This window comes from Meriones unguiculatus, chromosome 6, assembly GCF_030254825.1.
Source record: "Meriones unguiculatus strain TT.TT164.6M chromosome 6, Bangor_MerUng_6.1, whole genome shotgun sequence".
Classification (NCBI taxonomy): Eukaryota; Metazoa; Chordata; class Mammalia; order Rodentia; family Muridae; genus Meriones; species Meriones unguiculatus.
The window spans coordinates 2,980,688-2,997,601 of record NC_083354.1 but is presented as its reverse complement, the minus strand read 5'-3'; the positions used below and the strand labels follow the sequence as shown (position 1 = coordinate 2,997,601).

General features: G+C 44.3%; 1 protein-coding gene across 5 annotated transcripts in view; it reads right to left on the bottom strand.

The window, feature by feature from the left end:
* Ube3d (ubiquitin protein ligase E3D) overlaps positions 1-16,914 on the bottom strand; it is a 136,699-nt gene that overhangs the window by 43,622 nt on the left and 76,163 nt on the right. For 4 of the 5 annotated variants that reach the window (XM_021639676.2, XM_060384668.1, XM_060384667.1 and 1 more), the window contains one exon: positions 13,189-13,327. The exons of the other annotated variant lie outside the window; for it this stretch is intronic. In XM_021639676.2, the coding sequence (XP_021495351.1) occupies positions 13,189-13,327 (139 nt within the window). The remainder of the gene's footprint in view (positions 1-13,188; positions 13,328-16,914) is intronic. 5 annotated transcript variants of the gene reach the window in all.

The window sequence follows — 16,914 nt, the reverse complement described above, 5'->3', positions numbered from 1 at the left end:
CTCAGCGTTCCTAATGCTGTGGCCCTTTAATGCAGTTCTTCATGTTGTGAGGACCCCAACGATAAAATTATTTTCATTGCTACTTCATAACTAAAATTTTGCTGCCATTATGAATTGAAATGTAACTATAATGTGTTTCTTGACAGTCTTGGGCAACCCCCGTGAAAGATTCTACCTCCCATAGAGACTGTGGCCCGTAGGTTGAGAATTGAAGTTGTAAGGTCTTGTCCTGGTGATACAGGTAAAGACGCTGAATAATTCTATTGCTAAAAAAGTTCATATTTTATGTCTAAGAAAACAAAAAACTATTGTTTTCATTCCAGTGCGGTTTTTAGGTTAAAGCACACACACACACACACACACACACACACACACACACACACCTTTCCAAAAGATGTTTAAGAAGAGAATAAAGAATAAAAGCTGATAACCCAAACCATATATGTCCTACTTTTCACTCCCCAGAACAATGGCAGACAAAAGTCCAACTGTCTTGCTAGTCACAGCAATCATAATCAGAAAATCCCAAAAATTATGCCTTCTCTTCTCTTATGGTCTGATTTCTGCTACAATCATTCCTGTGTTTGGGGACGTGATAGAAGCAGCTGATGCTTCCAGAAAGCAGTTTCTCAAGTGTTTGCTACCTTCACAAACGACTTTCAACTTTGTCAAATGAGAAAGAAATGAAATAATTTAAAACCAGCAATGAGAGCCAGAATCGCTAGGGCTGGACAAATGTAATTTTTTTTTTTTTTTAAAATAAGAACTGCTTTTAGCTTCAGAGTTACAAGAAAAAGTCCTAGCTCCTGAAATGACTCTCTGGGCTGCAGTTTAATCTGTGCTCTGTGATCACAGCTTCTGACCATGCCCTGACATCCCCTTGTGTCCCACAGATCTATCACACTGGCTTGGACTGTCGAAATCTAACTACTACTGTGCTAATGGCATGAAGCCGCAGATGATGCTACAGAGATAACTTCCCTGCTGCCCACACAGCATCGCTCCAGACATCTAGCCTCCAAAGGAGCACAGTGTTGATCTCCAGAAGAAGGCAAAGACTCTGGAAAGTCATGACTCTTTCATACAACTCCTGAAATTCAGAACCAGTGAGGTTTTGAGGTAGAATGACAAAGGCAAGGGGATCCAGACAGGGTAGACACAACCAAGACCACAGCCCAGGCCAGCTCCTACCTCCACACCAATGCCTTCATCTACTGCACAAGGATGAGGTCTACAAGAGCAAGGGACAAGAGGACAAGAGGATAACACCATTCTTGATCCTCACAAACCCTATAGCCTTGGTCCTCAGAGGCTTTTCTAAATCTGCTTGCTTGGCCGAAGCAATTAGTCATCATCAGGAGGACTCACAAGAGGTTCTCGATTGAGGCCCAGAACAGGTTCACCTTCTCATCAATCATTCCCTTGAAGGCTGGCGCCCTTCCCAGGCTGTTTCCCCCTCTAGCCAGAAAACCTCCTGAGAACAATAGAGCGACTCCTTGCAAAGTGAGCTCAGTCACAGCAACGTTGAAGTTGTGTTGTTTCTAAAAGCAGCAGTATGTCTTTAACATCCCTTCCCAGGAAGTAAGGCCCATCCCCAGGAAGGCACACAATGAACATGGCCCACCCAAGTGTGGGAGCCAGAGTGGAGCCTCTGGTTAGTAGCTCCAACCAAGGGAAGAGACTCACATGAAGAAAACTGCCTTGGAGTAACAACTCCTATAAACAAATAAAAAACAAATGCAACAACTACTAGGAAATTTGAGAGTTACGTATGCTTCAGTGTGGACCGGGACCTAGAAGGAATGAATGTGGAGGACGCCTAAGAGAAGACAGACATGAAGATGGAGAGCGATCAAGGTCTCCCCTGCCTTTGCTCTCCCTATAGGCCATCCATGTGAGAAGGGTTCTTTGCTGCTTCCACCTTATTGTGTGCCCTGGGTCTCACATCCTCAAAGAAACAAGGACCAGACGAATCCTGACCCCATCATCTGGGGGAATGAGTCTTAAGGTGTCAACTCTGTTCTCTGGAAGTGTGTGGTGGAACCCTGTACATGTTCACACATGCACACACACACACACACACACACACACACACACACACACAAAACTATAAATTTTGGTTTTATTTTGGTTTTATCTATAATTTTCTTCAAACACTTTCAAGATGTTCAGAAGAAATAAGACCTAGTCCTTTTATAAAAGGATGGGTCCCAGTGTGCAGCCTGGGTGACTAACCTCAGACACAGCTGAGAACAGACAAAACTGACTCCATGTGCCCCTACTTTTAAAAGGAACTTTTAAATAGAATTCACCCTAGACCTCGAGAGTTCCCCATCAATTCAAGTGCCTGCTGGTCACCTCAGCTTTGCTCTGGATAGAGAAGAGGACTCAAGCTGCACATCCGAGAGGGAGAAGGCAAAGCCTAGAGGCAAGAAGGGGGGTCTGCTGGTGGTCACACATGAAAGGTGTGTTAGAGTAATGAGCAACTGCACCCTGGAATGCACTTGAGAACAAAAGACAAAAGAGTTACAGGCAAACACTGCAGGAAAACCATAAGCTCCAAGACAAAGATTCGACAGCCAGAGACTGTGTTTAGTGCAGGTTAATAAGAAACAAGCAGAAAATAATTAAGCTCTGTGACCTACTGACAAGGGGTTTGTCAACATAATGGGTTTTCCCCTTCTCATTTCCTACTTTAGCATGGTGTATTCTAGTATCACGTAAGTATTTCTGGTAACTTGGTTTGGAGAAACCTGTATCATGTTGGATACTAGCTGGAGGGCAGATGGCAAGTCTCTATTCCCCTCACTGGGTCCATCTGCCAGCTTCCACTCGGAAATCTGAACATTAAGCAAGCTTCCCAAGAACACTAACAAAAAGGAAACAATGCTATCTGCAATCATGCCTTCACCCGTTCTCCGTCTAGTCTTCCATTCCCATGTCATAGAGACAGCTATCAAGACAGACAGCGGATGCCCCCAAAGAACAAAGGTGGTGAAATGTACCCCACTTTATCACTTCATTATCGGGCCTCCGCTTCCCACCATACCGTCAGGACCCAGTAGACTTAAATGGGATAGGAAACAGCTGACGGGATATTTTTAAGCTAAAAGTGAAAATTAGTATTGTTTGCTAATGGAGGGGGAAAAATCACATTTTAATCCAGAGTATGTTATTTATTAAAAATAAGCCAATGAGAGCTGATGAGATGACTCAGTCAGGGTGCCTACTGTGCAAGCAGGAGGACCAGAGTTCAAATCCCCGGCATCCATGTAAAAAGCTCCATATTCCTATAATCCCAGCAGTGAAGGACAGAGAAAGACAGATCGGGAAGCTCACTGGCTAGTCAGCCTAGTTGAAATGGTGAGCTTCAGGCTCAGTGAGAGGCCCTGTCTCAAGAGCATATCACAAAGAACAACAGGGATGATATTCAGTGTCCTGCATAGGTACACACATACACGTACTCAAACTCAGTGCGTGAACCATACACACACCTCAAACAAGAAAGACAACAGAGCAAAAGTCCTGGGTATGAACTTGGTGAGCTCTATCTACTTCAGTCTTGCTGCCCTCAGTAGGGAGGGAGAGCAACCCCCAGTTCCATCAAAGCTACAGAGGCTGTGGAGCTCCGGGTCTGTCTGTGGCCTTGGCTTCTGACTAGAGGTAGACATGTCCTGAGGGCTGAGGGATGTGGGAACACCTGAGAGGTTAGACAGCCAGCTGTGGAGTGATGGCAACTGCACCGGTTATCTACACCTGTTACCCTCAGTCCTTCTGTCTGCCCGGCCTTGCACGGTAGAGCGGAAGAGAGTCCATTAATAAGGCGGAGGAAGAGGCAATTCAGACAAGAGCACTATGTTCAGCTCAACACCTGCTTATTTTCCCAAACCACAGAAAACTTGATAGGACAGAAGGAAGGAAGATATCAAATCTTTTCACACTCGAAGTGCCAAAACAATTCCTCAGAAAGTTATTTTGAGAAGAACGATGGCCACCTTTAGGAAAATTCCATAAGTAAGGAGGGTAAAATAATAGTAAAGACGTATGAAAAAGTTGTAAGGGAACTATCTGCCTAAAAATACCTATAATATACACAAATCAGTACATAAATATACATACATGGTTTAAATGAATTTTTCCAATAAGGGCTAACAATGTTCCTGCCATGAGCCAAAGACCATTTAACAGAATCCCCAACACCAAGCATGATTATCCCTCTTATGAGTTGTTGGTCATGGTTGTCCAAAACAAGCTATCATCTTTGGTTTCCCCACCCCACAACCTCCCGAGAGGTAGAAGATAAGTCGTTATTGGTAAAGACACCATGAACTTCAGACACAGTGCCCAGAGGCCTCTGAGCTAGAATGGACCTGAAAGTCTCCTCTCTGAGGACTAGTTTTTCTGGTATCAGAATGTGCCATGTAAGCCTCTAAAGAAGAAAAGCAACTGGCAGTCCTACCCAACAACAACAACCGGCGTAGCACAATAACCCTAAGGATTTAGTCGTGGCATGCACACATTAGTAGTAAAACATACCACGGTGGTCACCAACAGCTTTCTAACTGAACAACAAGAGGGAAATCATGTCTGGTACTGGAAAACCTGGCCAGCTACTCAGGCTAGTGAAGTCACGGATCTAGAAGGATAATCTAAAACCACAGCTTAATTAAATCAGCACAGTCTCTAACTATACTCTGAATATTTGTCCTTATACCCACAGATAAGTGTAGTTGTCACCCCTCATCAAGGAAACCTTTCTTTGCAACCATTACAGAAAACCACAGTCAATCAAAATGCACAGCTGGGGAGCCCAGTCCCAACAGACACATGTACAATTCAATTCCCACACCTAAAAGCTCAGGGCACATTGGACAAGAGGGGGTGGAAAAAAATTAAAAGCCAGGGGATCAGGGAGTTTGCTGTGTGATTGTGTCTCCTAGGAATGTCAGAATCTGAAAGTCTCACCAACATGGCTGCCTAAAGATGAGCTGAGCAAGGACAACAACAGGTGAGCTAAGGTGGCTGGGGTACAGCCATGGAGGCTTCAACACTACAAGTCCAGGCAACTAAGGAATGCTGCCAGGGAGATAAATCACCTTCCCCAGGGCGGAGCACACCAAGTGGTTATCCAATACCACACGGCCAGCCCTGAAAACATACATACAAACTAGCCAGGTTGTATTTATGTATTTATGAATACACACACACCACTACCACCAACACCAACAACAACCACAACAACGAAATAAAGAGGACCATGAGTTCAATTTGAAAGAGAGCAAGAAGGAATATATGGAAGCTTTGGAGAGAGAAAGGGGAAGGGAGGAATGATGTGATTATATCATAATCGCAAGAAAGAAAAGAAATAACAGAAAGAAAGAAAAGAAACTTCTGTAGGTGTACTGATTAGCACCCAAGTCCTGATCAACTCTGACGTGGAGGATGAAAGGTTAGGGAGAATGAAGGTGAACATAGCTAAAGACCCGAGGGGCCAAAACTCCTCCCTTCTCAGCGTCTCATGCACACATGGGTAACAAGACCTCAATAACAATGTGAACAGGTACCTGTCTTTCTTGGGAACAGGAACAATTACCTGCCTTTTCTGGTCCAGGTCTCTCTGTCTTTTGTTCTCAGCCACAGCAGCTCCTGCATTAGCACCTTTTCCAGGTCCTGTATCAGTCTCTGAGATCATTTTCATGTCAGAAATAGGCAGAGGAAAATGCTAAAAACTGACACTAAGTTCAGCATCTTCAATGAGGGCAACTTATATAATATTTATCTCTGTGTGAGAGTACACTGAAAACACATAAAACAAAATGGCAACACTTAATTCTCAAGTAGTTTTAATTTTCTTGACTTTTTCCCTGTGTTTTCCCCCTTTAATTATGAAAAATGATCATTTTATAATAAGGGGAAAATGGCACTTTACAAATAATAATGGTATGCTGGAGAGATGGCTCACTGCTTGCTGCACAAGGAGAACACACCTTCAAATCCCAAGCATCTTGTAAACAAAAGTGGGTGTGGCTCTCCATGTACCTAGACCTCCAGTTCTGTGGTGGAGCAACCATCTTGGAGGATGGCTGAAGCTTCCTGGCTGCCAGCCTAACTCCAAGTTCAGTGTGAGACCTCCTCTCAAGGCAATAAGCCGGAGAGTAAAATGGCAGGACATCTGATGGCTTCTATATGTACACATATGTGCACAGATCACTCACAAACTCCCTCAGCACAACAGAAAGACATTCACATACTCATAAAACACAGTAATAATGGCTGTAATTTGCTCACAATTGAGTAAGGCAAGTAATAGATGAATGAGGCCATTTATGGAGTACAATGTCTAAAAGTATTCCGAAAAAAAAAATGGTGTAGAGATTAAAATTTCACTTCCTCTTTAGCCCACTGCTGCTGTTTATCTGCAAAATTCCCAGGCTTCTGCCTATATCTATCCTAAGGTACTTATTTTTATTTATTGTTTAAGTTCTTAAACTTAAACTTCAAAGCTCACCATTGGTTAAAGCTTGACTTTAACCAATGAAGGTAATACATGGCAAACTAAAGAAACCGATTCTTAAACACCACTTTGTATAAATATTAATAGCAGGTAAAAAGATAGCTAGGTGTGAGGATTAGTTTTTAAGATGATTAAGAATGTGTGGTTTTTTTCCATTATGAAAATGATGGAATTTAAATGTCAGTAGAGTCTTTACTTTAAAATTCACACCTGAGCAAAGCAGCCCTAATCTCCTCTGTTCTATGATAGCTCGTATGTGTGTATGCGTGTGTGTGTGGGGGGGTGTCTCAAATTAAAAACGTTCAGCTGTGGATGGTCATGCCACCCTGAGCATGACTGATTCCATCTCAAAATGCCTCAACCACATCAACTTCACTGAGGTAAGAAAATATCCTTGACCAACCTTAACCAGTCATAGAAGTAGACTTTTCTTCCTTCGTGTCTACGTATTTTTCCTCCATATTAGTAAAGTGCCCAGCATACACAGGAAACAACTTTTACACAGGAAAACCTTCAGTAGGACCCACAATACTTGAGGGTGTCCTTCATCCTGCTCCTGTGGAGGACTCTGAGTCTCAGGAAGATAGTAAGAAAACAGAAATGTGGTGAGGCCAGATAGTAAATATACCATGGACAAGATCCAGGACTGTTTGGTAATTTTCTTTCTGATGCAAGTATCGTACATAAGATGGAGTAAATAATAGGCAGTCTTAAGGTCTAGGTTCAACCCTAGCTCTGAATATCAATAGTTTAATGTGTATGTGTGTGTGTGCCCATATTAGTTTCTTTGCCTTTAAAATAAGAGATGATGTGAAGGTTTTCTTTTCAAAAGCTGTTTGTGAAAACATTGTAAATTATTAAAAGAAAGAAAGAAAGAAAGAAAGAAAGAAAGAAAGAAAGAAAGAAAGAAAGAAAGAAAGAAAGAAAGAAAGAAAGAAATCCACTTGTGGAAGAAAAACTAGCTTTAGTCATGTGGCCGGATGACCCTGGAAACTCCTTCCATACACTTGCATGGTCAAGAGGAGCTGGGCAGAGGCAGTTAGGTATAGGAAAAAACAAAGATGGCTTCCTCAAATCAGGGGCCAAGGCTGTGTCTCTCAACCAAACATGGACTCCCAAGAACAGTCCTCCTGAGCATTCCCAGAGGAGTCAACACATAAGTCAGGAGAAAGGCATAGTTTTTCCAGATGGCTCAATCTTTTATCCAAATCTTTGCCAGGCTATGACTATGATACACAGTATTTAAGGCTGATGAAACCCAACTAAGACAAAAATGGGAGCAAGTGCAGGGTGGGATTTTCAGAGTTCCTCAGGAAACTTCCGGGCCTCTGGTCAGTCTTGGTATGTACCAAGGAACACCGAGTCCAGGTCTCTTTCCTGGGTACCATTTGGACTAAGGTGGTCCTGACCAGAAAGAGAACTGCACAGCCACTAATGGAGTAAATGGCATCTTCAAAACAATAATTGCAGCTGCACAGATAAACACAAGCCTCTAAAAATGTGCAGAGGCCACTGTGCCACAGCCATCAAAATCCTTAAAGACAGCACACAAATGCCTCTAGAAGAAAGTCTCCCTGATTAAAATCCAAAACTGGCCATGTCACACTGAAACTCATGAAAAGGGCTTAAAAGTCTTTTTGTTTAAAAATACGTGTATAACTAAAACTTACCAGAGGCAACATTACCTAGTGGTTAAGAGTGCAGAGTTAAGAATGCAGCAAGGCTTGGCATTTCATGTACCTCCATTCACACCTCTGTGGGCTGTGCAAGTTCATCTCTTTGGCTTAGCTTCTGCCTATGACGCAGGAGTAACAGCATAACCTCAACCCAGTGCTGCTTTGGAACCGAAATGAACTGATGAACGCAAACCACTGAAACAGTACCTGGATGTATTAGTATTACACAACTGATGTTGAATTATTTTCATAAGACCTAATAATATCCTGTAGAACCTGTTTCCCAATGGAATGAGGGACAGGAAATTCCTCTTGTTGGGGGGAGTTGGTAAAGCGCTTTTCACGTAATCGTGGGGATCAAATCTGATTCCCAGAACCCACAGGTAAAAGCTGGAGCATGGTGATGTGTGCTTGCAATCTCAGACCTTGGGAAGATACAGGAGGACCTCTGGTCTCAATGGCCAGTCAGCCTGTTTGGTGAGCTCCAGGCCAACGGAAGACCCTATCTTAAGAAGCAGATGGGGTTTTTTACTGTTTGGTTTTGGTTTGTTTACCGGGGAAGGTATTTAGGGATGGCTCAGCAGTGATGAGCACTTGCTTCTCTTCCAGAGGCCTTTAATTAAGTCCCCAGCATGACATCAGCTGAATTACAACTACCTGTAACTCCAGCCACAGGTATCTGACGCCCTCCTCTAGTTTCCATGGGTACCACCTGAGGCACCTACTCTCTTCCACACACACACACACACACACACACACACACACACGCACGCACGAACGCACCCACGCACGCATGCACGCACGCACACACACACGTACACATAAATAAAAAACAAGATTAAAAATCTTTAGTTATTTAAAGTTTTAGAAAAAGACAAAAACAAATTGAATGGCTCCCAAGGAATAACAGCTGAGGTTGACTTCCATGCCCGTCCATATGATACAGCACTTGTATTTACATGAACACACACACACACACATACACACATACACACACACAGAGTGAGAAGTGGGGGTGGATCCTCTGAAACTGAAAAGATTATAAGCACATCCATTTTTGTCTCACTATCACCTGCCTTTTCTGGGTATGTCATCCTATCTGCTAGAATAAGACCATTACAATAGCTAGCTTAGAGCTGTCACAGGCTGGGATTCTAGAAAAAAAAAATAGTTTTTTTTTTCCACTTATCATGGAATCCAGCAATGCCCAGTGTTGGTTCCTCTTAAAGTTCTTCCTTCTGGACTTCTCAGGTTTCATCTAGCCATGCCGCACTGGGCACACGTGGGACTTCAGGCTAGGAGTCAGGGCTGCCCATCATCGTCCACGCGGCCTCACACCTGAGCTCCGAACATGCAGGGTGGAATTGCTAGCAGCAAGACCAGCAGCAGCACGTGGGCATCTACATACTCCACAAGACTCCTCAGAAAGCTCTCTGTCTCAGTTTCTGGCACCCAAAGCTGGCTGGCACTGCCCTTTCCCTTGATGTGGTTCCAGTGTACATAGGAGCCCAACAAACTGGTCTGCTATTCTGAATCTTACTGGTACCTCTTTGTTTGTTTGTATGTTTGTTTGTTTTTCATTTAGATACTACGTCTCACTATGTAGTTCTCTCTGCCAGATAGAAATGGCAATCATAGGAGAAGATTTACCTCGGCTCACTGTTTGAGAAGTCTCAGTCTATCACAGTAGAGAAGGTATGGTGGGAGAGTGGCAAGCTATTCACAGCTCAGAAGACAGGCAGCAGAAAATACAGGCTACAACTAAGGGCAGGCATAGCCTTCAAAGGCCTGCCCCCAGTGGCCCACTTTTGCTAAACCTTCTAAAAAGCTCTGAAACAACATCACAGGCTGGGGACCCAACCCAAAGTTAAAGACATGAGCCCATGAGGCTGTTTCAGATTCAAACCAGAACGCCCCCTGCTCTCACTCAGCATACATTTTCCTAGAGGAAGAAGACAAGTGAACACGATCATTTCACAGGGCAGCCGGGTTAGAAAATAATGGTGATAAAGAGAAAGAAATTCAGCAGGGAGGGAATCCGGTTAAGGAGGGAGCCAGGTTAAGCTCTTGTAGGAGGGACACCTCAACTGAGAATAGACCAGAGAGAAGCCACACAAAATACTCTATGCCACACACAGCCTGGCATAGAGTATTCTTCTAGTAGCAGAGAAAACAACCAGAACAATGATGTTGTGGCCAGAACCAGTCTGTTGTAAAGAGTGGGGAATAAGGTCTTAGTGTGAGAGGAGATGGGGGTGGGCAGGAGTGACGTGAGAAAGGACTGAGGGCCCAATGCACCCCAGCTTCACAGTGCAGGATAATGAGAAGGTGGGCACCACAACAGAAAGCCATGGGAGAATTCTAAGAAGGGTGTGGCTATGCCCATCCTCTTATTGGGGACTCCACAATACCAAAAGGGCAGTGATTCTCCATGAAATCTGTCCTCTGTTTGCAGATTATCACTCCAGGGAGATGACAGTGTTGTCACAGAGCAGCATGGAAGCTAGAATTGTGACACCGCCACCCAAAGGGAGGGGTTATAACACATATAGAATTAAGCTCTGCTCACAGCCACTAACTCGGCCTGGGAAAGGTCAGGATCAGTGTCCTAACCAGTGTCATTGTAGCACTTTACAGCTCTTGCTAAAGCAGCTCTTAGAGACCATGCGTGGGAAACTGAGTTTCCAGTTAAATCTCCAATGCAGATTTCTTCTCTCGGTTATCAGACATGACTAAGTAGGTGCCACAAAGATGAAATAGAGAATATTTCTCTTCAAAGACGCCAGAAACCTTCCCTATTTTCTCTGATGGGGAGTGACGGCCTGCTGAAAGGAGCCAATTCCCAGAATGCTTCTGATAAGAATACATCTTGCATCTTTCCTGGGGGTAAAGACAGGGATGACTTTAAGATGTTTGTAAGACTCTGCAAAGCTTCCCATGTTCTGTGACATTAACTCAGCAAAGGAGCAGAACCGGAAGTAGGGTGGCCAGGGGAGAAAGCCGGCCACTAATGTTCTGATGGCTCTAGGAGAGCCTCTCATTAGGGATGTTGGAAGCACAGTGATGTCACTGGTGGAAGCATGTCCTTCCATGCACCCATGTTTACCTGATGCTGAGATGCCGCCCTTCAAGGATGAAAGTATAAGAACGCATGACTCCTTCTCTCAAATCCCTCACCGTTTATTTAGATTACTCCTGGGCCTCTGAGCTCTTTAAGACTTCCGTTCAGGTCACTTTGTAATAAAATTATTCTCAGTTTACATTATGCACAGGCTGTCCTGTCTCCTCCAATATGCCCCAGAAGTAGGGACCACCAACCAATACAAAAATTTCAAACAGTGCATGAGAGGGAGAGAGAGACAAAGACAGAGAAACAGAGAGAGACAGACAGACAGGAATGAGATATAAATGTTGCTCCCGGAAATAACGGCTGCTAAGTTTCTTGCACCTCTCTCCGTAAGAGAATGTGGTCATATTTAAATTTGTGTTACTCATTACACGGACTGATTACAGAATTTTAAAATCACTCCTGGGTTAAGGTGGCATACAAATAAAAAATTTTATATGATTGCGAAACAAGAGAGTGTGTGCCCACACGCAGGTGAACACAACCCACCTCTACATTGTGGCTCGTGCCTCTCCACTCCTCATAGCTCTTCAGCCAGCACTAGGTCAAACTGTGTGTGTGTATTTGGCGGGGGTGGGGGATGGAGGGTGGCAATGACACAGCTTTAGTTTGGTCTCCAGCAGACCAGAGGCTTTATGGCCCTTAGTTTGCCCTTGTGCAGGAGGAGGTTTTCCCTCTGAGAGTCTAGGATTGAAGCTTGTTAACAACAAAGAAACTGCCTTGCAAAAGTCACAGAGACTGAACTTTGTGTTAGTGCCTGAGGTTCAGCCAGAGGAAGCAAATAGGGAGACGACAGACATAACAGATTCTCAAGAGAATATGGGTTAAGTTTCGCTGGAACAGCTGTTTTGGATCCATTTCCTGAATTTCCATTTCCAGAATCCATGTCCTGTTAACAGAGAAGCACTCTTGACCCTGTCCTAGAGTATTCTGACAACGCTTCACAAGAACTGCCAACTCTAGGGGCACTCAGTTCTCGGCAACACGCGCCTCTCCCGCCACCATCTGAGAGCTCATGGGTTTTTCTCTCTCGTCTTAAGCCACAGAGATGCGCTCAGGTTTACTCAGCAGCTTTAGGGTCACAACACAGGCCGCTACTTGACTCTCGTTTGCCACCTCACGCCACAGTTTGCTGGACACTAGGGAAGGAGGATTCCTGTTGTTCAGTCTATGGGAGCAGCGGGGAACCATACAAATGAATACCCAGGGAGGAGAGGAGGACTAAGGTAGGGGCTGAGACGAGAGAATGGTGCTGAGAACGTGGGCGCTCCATCCCTATAAAGCATCCAGTCAGCACCTGACTTCGAGCTTATCAGATCAAAGGCACTAAGCATGACTTTGCTCTAACGCGGTGGTTCTCAACCTAAGGGTCGGGACCCCTTCGGGGGAGGGGTGTCACATATCAGATATCCTGCATGTCAGATGTACCTCATGATTCCTAACAGTAGCGAAATTACAGTTACGAAGTGGCAACAAAATAATTGTACGGCTGGGGTTCACCGCAACACGAGGAACTGTATTAAAGGGTCACAGCTTTGGGAAGGTTGAGAATCACTGCTCCAGAACAAAGCTGGGAGAAAAGAAGTGGCATTCACAGGCCTCCTGGCCAGATCTTCCCGCCTTCTCTCCTGAGGAGGGGAAGATGAAGATGGAGGTTAGGGCAAGACCTGCAATTAGAGAGTTTGGGTTCGGCCACTGCTTAGACCGTCCCTGAATTCCGAGGTTTCACGTGTTCACAGACTGAAGAGAACACTGCAGCGCATGCTCCATGCTCCGACCTATCATCATTTGAAACCGTGGCTCTCCATGGACTAGCTCCTCTGAATGACAGGAGCTTTGAGAACCCTCTCAGTGAAGGAGCTGTTTCCTACCTGAAAGGAATTCATTTGCCGAAGCGACAGCGGCAGGGAAGCATTGCTCCTCGAGAGTATCAACAGCAGCTCCAAGCAGGTGGCGGAGGGCAGAGTTAAAGGGTGGACGCTGATGTCACTTTCCCACGAGCTGGCAAGCCTGCAACACGAGGATACGTTAGCTCTCAGAAATGTATGGCCAGAACTATTTTAAAAATATGACAGAGGAAAACGCATTAGTGTGTGTGAGGGGGAGAATATATTAAAAGGTGAAAATAAAACTATGTCAAAAATCTACAAGGTAGGGCTCAGTGGGTAAAGGTACTTAACGCCAAACCTGAGGACTTGATCCTCAGGACCCAGACGGTGAAAAGAAAGAACTGACTCCTGCAAGTTGTCATGTGACCTCCAGCGTGCGGGACACACACACACAAACAACCACAGAATAAAATTTTTATATTTGCAAGGTAACTGCCCAAGCCATATTTATGCTGTTGCAGGCATAAAGCAGATAGATTACTCATTTTTTTCAGGTAGTCAGTATTCAAAGTATAAGAATCATGGGACGTGTAGGCTTATTCGAGTGTGACCAGCTGGGAGGGTGGGCGCAGTAAGGGCTAAGACATTAAATGTCTCCTGTGTTCCACAAGCTCTGTTCACATGGAACATCTTGATGACCCTTCGGCTACCCTGAGCAAGAGCTATCATCTCCATTTTATACATGTGGGGGCATTCTGAGTGTGAAAGACCTTAGGAAATGCCCAAGTCGACCACTTTCAGATTTTTAAAGTGTTAGGATCCTTCCGTTCAAAAGTCTGGCAACGGGCCAACTGTCATACAAATAAAAGCAAAGACGCCGCCGTTTGAGAGGGCTGAACTGGCAGGATGCTGGCCTTCATCTTTCAGAGCGGCCCTTGACGGGCCTTTGGGGGAACTGGGGAGCCCATGTGAAAACTCTAGTCGGCGGCAGCTTGGGGAGCGCTGCTGGGTGAGAGCCTAAGGAACTTTAACATTATGCAGTGAGTCATGACAGGAGGTTAGCCCTGTCGCCAAGCCCAACCACTATCTGCTCACCCATTTTGGATGTGGATGGCAGAGTACTCTGCCACCGAGATGGACCAGACTAGGCTGCACTCATTTCCCTACATAGGACCGGACTTCAGCAAGGATGCGTTTGGATGAATTATCTGTGCTCCGGAGATTATTATCTTATATAGACTGGCTCTGCTCTTCTTTCTGCTTTCGCTCATTATCTTACATCCTCAACATGTCTCTGAAATAGGAATAATGATACTCTCTAGTGCAGTGGTCCCAGGCTCACTCCCCACCCCTCTCTCTTACCCTGCCCGAGCCACAGTTAACTCCCTGCCCTGTACAGTATCAATCGAGCCGTGTACTCTGACCAGTAGTGGCAGCTTCTGGGTCTGGAAGCTTGAATTCCTTCCAGTGGACTCGAACTTCTCCTAAAAGATGTGCACAACATTATCTCTGCGGAGACACGCTGCTTCTCGTTGCCTGGTAACGTGTATGTATATCGACTGCAGCGCTTACCACTGCCACACCGGTGTATTATTTGGAATGTGTTCCCATCTCCCGCCCACCCTTCGAGGTTAGGATTAGACATAAGTGGATTCCTCTTACTTTGCAGTCTTACTTGGAAATGAAGATTAGAGAGTTGCCTCAATTGCCTCAAAGCTGCTGGTTTTACAGACACCCTCAGTTTTGTTTCTCAGTTCTGGGGATCTAACCCAAAGCCTGTGCGTTCTAGGTAAGCGTTCTAGGTATGCTAAAACCTCAATCCCACACTCTGTATTCTACCTTTTAAGGCATAATAGAAATGTCCCTACCTGCCCCCCCCACCAACTGTATGTTTAAGAAACAATTTAAGCACTCAGAATGTATACTTTCAACCCCACCACCCACAACAGAGCTTACTGAAGCTACTCTGCATTCTGAAAAGTTTAGATGTATAGTAAAAATATTTGTTTCAAACCTGCATCTCATTAAAAGCCGTAGGACACTCCCTTAGATTGTAAATGTCCCTTGGAGCTCTCCAATGAGCCCAAGCTGATCATGAGCCTCCGGGAAGGGTTTCTTGACTGAAATGAGCGCTGCCACCAGCCGGGGCCTGCTGCACTTTGTGGAAGAGCACATTCCACCAAGGACAGCTTTCTCATCATTTTCCGTTCCCTCTTTGGCAAGCCGAAGAGCAAACAATAAATACACAAATGAATAGTAAAGAGTTGCCTGGGTGGATTAAAGTTGCAACATGTTCTCTCCAACGTGTGCTTAAATTCTACAAGTCCAGACCTTGGGTTTCTCCCACCATTTATCCTGTGCCTAACAGCCAGGCAATAGACCAGGCACACCGACCGACTGTTTCTGTTGTCTCACTAACGGGCAAGCACCGTGTACTGCAGCAGCCAGAGGATTACGTGATTGCCCAGCACTACGTGGTGAGGGAAATGGCGGGACCGGAGTAGTCAGCTTAACTATGCTGCCCCCGTCCCTCGACACGGGTACCTGGAGATGCTGTGTCACACTCTCCATGCAGAAAGAAGTCTATAGACCCTTGGGCACCTGTCTCTCTGTCTATCAACCTTTTATCTTAGGTTAAATGGAGCTCAGAATATGATCGTTCTTTTATGAGAAGTTATTTTATCTTTCTCAAGATACTATTTTATTAAATAAAGCATTCTAAATCTTGAATTATAAAGGTAGTAAGACACGCATGGCAAAATATTCATATTAAATAAATACCTATATATCAGGGGAAAAGATCAAAAAACAATATAACACAGTGGTTTCAATCTTCCTAATGCTGAGACCCTTTAATACAGCTAGCTCTTCATGTTGTGGTGACACAGCCATAAAATTATTTTTGTTTTTATTTCATAACTGTAATTTTGCTACTATTATGACTAGTTATACAAATATCTGATATGCAGGCTATCTGGTATTTGAACCCTGTGAAAAAGTCATTTGAGCCCAAAGGGTTGAGAACCGCTGGTATAGTATCAATGGCTATTTTCCTTAAAGGGAAATTACTTTGTAATTTTTTTTTTCTCCTTCACACACTTTTTATCTTGCCCAGAGACAAGTTACTTTTATGATGTTGCCATTGACTCTGGTACAAAGACATGTTTCAATGTTGAGTAAAGGTTTCAACATTCTACAGGGTGTGAACCGCCAAAAAGGGCATTCCAACAAAAATGAAAACATTTCAGCACTGACTTGTCACTTCACCAGTAAGTCATCCCAGCTAAGCATTAGGCAGTCTGTTTACTTCAGAAAGCTTCGAACTTAGTCGTTACCTCGTGTAATATGTGACAGCAATACCTCGTGTAATGTTACAGTATTGTGATTTTTATGTGAGAGCATTTTTTACACTTACGGTGACAAGAGTGACAAAGAAAAGTCGTTATCCATATCCCTAATGTGGTTGTGAACATCTACATGGAATCAACCCAGCCCTTAAGACATCCTGTGATTCAGCAGGTTTTTTCACTGAAGCCCATTTCCAGAAAGCCTGTCCTGACCACAGAGTCTGGGAGTGACAGAAAAGAAACACAAGCATGACCCTTCCCAGACAAACCCCACACTCTGAACTCTACCATAGAAAAAAATACTAGATATTATTTAGTTGCTTTGATCCCAAAAGATTGTAACCCCAAAGGTCAACACACACTACTTTTCAGGTATCCTGAACCCTTCACTTTAAGCAATTTGAATAAACTTTTTGTGCAA